The sequence below is a fragment of the Anneissia japonica genome, unplaced genomic scaffold (genome assembly GCF_011630105.1).
Source record: "Anneissia japonica isolate Jap-2015-1 unplaced genomic scaffold, ASM1163010v1 scaffold1826_len1998817_cov189, whole genome shotgun sequence".
NCBI lineage: Eukaryota > Metazoa > Echinodermata > Crinoidea > Comatulida > Comatulidae > Anneissia > Anneissia japonica.
The window spans coordinates 521730-526545 of record NW_022742159.1 but is presented as its reverse complement, the minus strand read 5'-3'; the positions used below and the strand labels follow the sequence as shown (position 1 = coordinate 526545).

The 4816-nt window shown below is 35.4% G+C and overlaps 1 protein-coding gene across 1 annotated transcript; it reads left to right on the top strand.

The window, feature by feature from the left end:
• The first annotated feature begins 819 nt into the window (after positions 1–819).
• LOC117118961 (triple QxxK/R motif-containing protein-like) lies at positions 820–4816 on the top strand. The gene is made up of 4 exons (XM_033263705.1): positions 820–1017; positions 2896–3106; positions 3910–4010; positions 4678–4816. Coding segments are annotated over exons 2-4 (255 nt in total). The 5' UTR covers positions 820–1017; positions 2896–2953; the 3' UTR covers positions 4679–4816.

Genomic DNA, 4816 nt, shown 5'->3' with positions numbered 1-4816 from the left:
AACAACTTCTGTAGACTAGATGAAACAAGGAGTGACCAAACCCACTACCGTTACGATTTTTGAATCGTGCGGGAAATCTACTCATGATGATTGCAGTGGTAAACCCGACCTGGATGGTTGAGCTGAATTTAGGAGTGGAACAACCCAAAAAAACTCTAAAATATTTTCCTTTAAAAAAAATATGCTTTAGTTAAGGCCAGGCTCCGGAGAAAAACGAATTATTGATATGTTGCAGACTTCATAACTGATTTTGACACAGAAAGCTTATTTAGACGAAAAGTTACTACGGTTTAAGATACAGATTTTTGAATATTTATAATGGTGGTAAAAAGGGGCGTAAAACCACCCCGTTTCACCTTCCCCCGCCCCAGTTCTTAAATATTCAAAAATACGTATGTCATTACCTGCTCCTGTTTTTATCAAATATGCTTTTTTGTGTCTTCGAAAGTCAGGTGTAGGCCTACACATATTTTTAAAAAAAGAAAAAAAATCCTCGAGAGCCCGGGATTGAAAATCACTTCATTGTAGGCCCTATTTCGCCAATGCAGTGTAGCGCCCCTGACTTAATTATGCGCCCTCCAACTTAATTAGTATATATAATTAATATATAAGTTAATAATTTACGTAAACAATATACAAGTGGTCAGCAAAATGCCAGGTTTACTTAAACATGTACAATTATATTTCATAATGTACCGGAAGAAATGCAAGTTTTTTTTTTTTCTTTTTTTTTTTTGAACGCGCAACAGTCCAAAACTGTTTACGCACCATTGATATCGCCTAGATGGGTATCAGCAAAATCGGTTCTGTTTTCGCTTAAACTGCTGACATGTACTCGTACACCTGCATGTTACCGTTGCAACGTCATACTCTCGTACATGTTGTTGTCAAAGAATGTTGTTTGTTTTGACTTGATGGGTTCTGAAGTTGGGTAGGCCTAGTTTGCTGACTTTGAACACAGTAAAGCTATTTTAATTGTTTAATGCATCGTCAGTTTATAATCGAAATCGGACTAAGGTACAGTATTCATATCACCGCTTCTTGGTGTAGCCCACATAGGCCTAGATAGAAATAGAATCGCATTGTTGCTTGCTAGCCTCTCTGGGCCTACTCTACTACTACTACTACACACTACTAAGGCCCTACGTATACCCTAGCCGCCCGATCACCCCACCAACATGCATGCTGAGCCTGGCTTACCTACTCATTGACACTAATCAGCCCTCTGTGTACACTCCCTGCTCAGCAGGTGACTTGAGTTGACAGTTTAAGTTAACACTCCTGGTATAGAACATTTAAGGCATGCAATCTATCACTGAACATGTTTGACTGTATTTTGTATTGTATAAGATAGGCCTAGGCCTGTCAGGAAAATAATTTGGTCCTTTTAAAATTACCTGCCAAATGTAGTCCACGTAAGCAAAAATCGGTCCGGCATCTACTTAGTAGTTATAACCTGTATTTTTTTGGGTTGTTCGCATTTGTTTTTAATCAAATGATAGATAAATGTCTCATCTCTTTCTATATAATAATTTTTCATTCGTTGTGTGTGCAATTGAGTATACAGCCCAAAAATTAGTATGTTATTTTCGCTCTTCTCGCCCAGTAAACCCTTTGGTGTAACAGTTAAAAAAGAATTTACACGATATGATCGTAAATCGTGTTGGTCCGATTTAGTTTATTTTTTACCTTGTTTTCAACAACAACAACAACAAACAGATTCAATAATAAAAAGATTCGGGGAAATGCAATATAAAAGCAGTAAACATTCAAATAAATAAAACAATACAGACAAAATTATGCTAGAACAATTTGTCATAAAAATAAAAAATGTGAAAAAACAACAACAACAACAACAATAATAATAATAATAATAATAATATAACAACATAAGCCTACAAATTCAATAATATAAGGATTGGGGAAAGACAATATAAAAGCAGTAAACATTCAAATAAATAAAACTTTAAAAATACAGACACAATGAGGCATCAACTTGTCATCCATAAAAAAAAAAAATTAAAAAAAATAAAAGCACGATTAAACATTAAAAGCGGGGAAAAGAGCCCAGTATTCAATTTGCCTATAGATTCGGAAAAATTATAAACTTGTCCACGCCCGGCGGCATTTGCTAGTGCTCATTGATTTTGCTCCTTTGCCTTTTGGTCTATGCTTATTGCCGTTTTGGTACTTATCATTACTTGCCGTTTTGACCTGCTTCCCACAATTCCCACCAGGTCAGAATTCACAAATGCTCGGATGACGTTGGTATCTAGTCCTAGTGAATTCCTAATCACAAGAAAATTTAAAAAAAAGTAATATTAAGCCTGATTAAACTGGATTTAATATTCTGGGTCCCTTAGCAATTTTGGATCGGCCTCTTTCAGAGGTGCAATTGTTCACCTGTTGGCCATTTCCCATCACCAGCAACTTTATTTCATTGTTATTTTATTGTGTATTAGCCTGAGTGAAGTCGAATATATAAATAAATAAAGCCTACATCAAACAAAAAAAAAATGGAAAGGCCTAGGGCATATGCCTAGCCTATTACTAAAGTACTAAGGCATTGAGTTATAATGTTTACTGTTTGATTTCACGACAGCCAAAAACAATTTTGAAAATAAGTATAAGGTCTGAAAAGCATTAAATTATATGATCGACCATTATTTAGGTAAATACTTTGGCCTGTTGTCTTAGCTAAATAAAATACTCAAGCTCCACTGTAAAGTATTTCATTTGCGCTGAGGATATCTCAAAAATCAACGCAAATTTGCGCAGAAAATCGCTAAGAAAAAAGTGCAGAGCCATATTCTTATGATATTTCCTGATGCAATCTCACATCGTGAAGTTTCAACATATTTATTACTAATTACACATGCATATTCCTTCCTCCAGATCAGTATTACAGTAATGACAGAAAATCTCATCAGCGTACTCTACTACAAGTTACAATATGGGGAAAAAAGATGTTCATGGTATAGGTCCAGTAGAAAACTACCGTAAAAATATTGGAAAGCAAGAAAATAAACGGAGCAAGAAAGACATGAAAGTGGCTAAGAAGAAGGCACAACAGAGGAAAAGTGGAGCATCCAGAAGTCGTATAAGTGTATGTACAGGGTAGAATTGATTGCAAAGCTTTAGACCATAATGAGTGCCAGGTGTTCAGGGGACGAGTTCCTGTTAGGGGTTCAGCCAGTGAAGCCCCTAGAGCTGAAGTTACCACTTAGTGACAGGCCTTAGCTCCATAAGAATACAAAGTGCTTTATATTATGACTATTGAGTTGTGCTGTTTTACATTGGATTTTTCTTATCTGGAAAAACAACCTGGCTATTCTTTCTTAAGCTGCATCCACACTATCAAATTTTATGTGACAAATACATGTGATATACCCATATTTGGGTGTAATATGACATCATCATGCCCATATATGGGCACACCACACAAATATGTCGCAAAAAAATGTGATAGTGTGTGGACAAACATTAGAGCAATGTTCGTTCAGTAAAAATTAACCGATTGACTTAAGTCATTTAACCAATAAGAATGCAAGACAGGACGTTCAGACTAGGTTTTTTTTTTTTGGTTGGTGGGGGGGTACCTGTTCAGTTTGACAAAATTAGTACAGTCTGAACGAGGCTTTAAGCCCTGTCCAGACTATCAAATTTTATTTGACAAAAACATATGATATGCCTAAATATGGTCATGATGACATCACATCATGACCATATATAGGCACATCATGATTATATATGGGCCTACAATAGTTATTTGTCAAAGGAAATTTGATCAGAGCTTTATCCTGATTTTGCTTAAAGTTAAAAATCTGAAAGGAGTGATAAACAAAATACACACATCTCAAACTGCTGTCAACTTTCATGTTGAAATTTTACCATTTTCTTTTCTTTTAGGAAGCTTTTCTTGTACTTGTGGCATTGTGCGCCCTCTTGTGTTTTGTTTATTTTATATTTGCAATTCAACTTCGGAAGGTGGAAGACACTAAGGATGCCTGGTGAGTACCGTAATTTATGAATATTAAATTAATTTCTTCTGGCTAAAACAAAATTCAAAATTATTAAATTAAACACGAGATAGAGGAGAAAAACATTGAAGACCACTGCTCCATATGAATGGCGTGATCATCTTCAATCTATGCGAATATGCCTAAATATGGTCATGATGACATCACATGACCATATATAGACATTTTATCATACTCATTCATAATTAGCATTACATTATATATTGGTTTTGTTTTTTTTTTTTAACATGATCACCACTCTTCCTATTTTCTTTCATGATATTGAATGCAATGGTACGTAACATTTTTGTTAACAGGGTGCATAGTCAGTCACTGGTCTACCTAGAGGGTTCACAGGGGCGCACTTCCTTCCAAAAATGCTCGCATTCCCAATTGCCCCCCTTCCCCCTTCCAATTGAAAATATTTGAAGGAAAAAAAATCACGCTCAAGTAGTTAAAAACCTCATATAACCTTATTTTGCAACCTAGCGCCCCCCTTACTTAATCATTGAGCTCCAAACTCCACCTGCGCATCCCCCATTTCAGGACTCCTAGATACACCAGTGTAGTGCCCCTTCCATTAATAATAAATTTTTCTCTTAAAAATTATTTAAAATAAATATTTGATAGTTTATGTTGTTGATTTTTTTTTCTCCAGATATTTTCCTGAACGTGAATAGTATTCAACAGTCATTATCCAAAGAGTCCGTCAGTTGCCTTATGACCAATTTAGGACCAGTGAAAAAATTTTGGTCAAAATATCATTCCTGAAAGTTAAGTTTGGTGATTTTCACTGA

Coding starts and splice junctions, on each gene's coding strand:
- LOC117118961 (XM_033263705.1), top strand. CDS start 2,954: ATGGGGAAAAAAGATGTTCATGGTATAGGTCCAGTAGAAAACTACCGT. Junction 3,107..3,909: donor CATCCAGAAGTCGTATAAGT/GTATGTACAGGG, acceptor CTTTTCTTTTAG/GAAGCTTTTCTTGTACTTGT.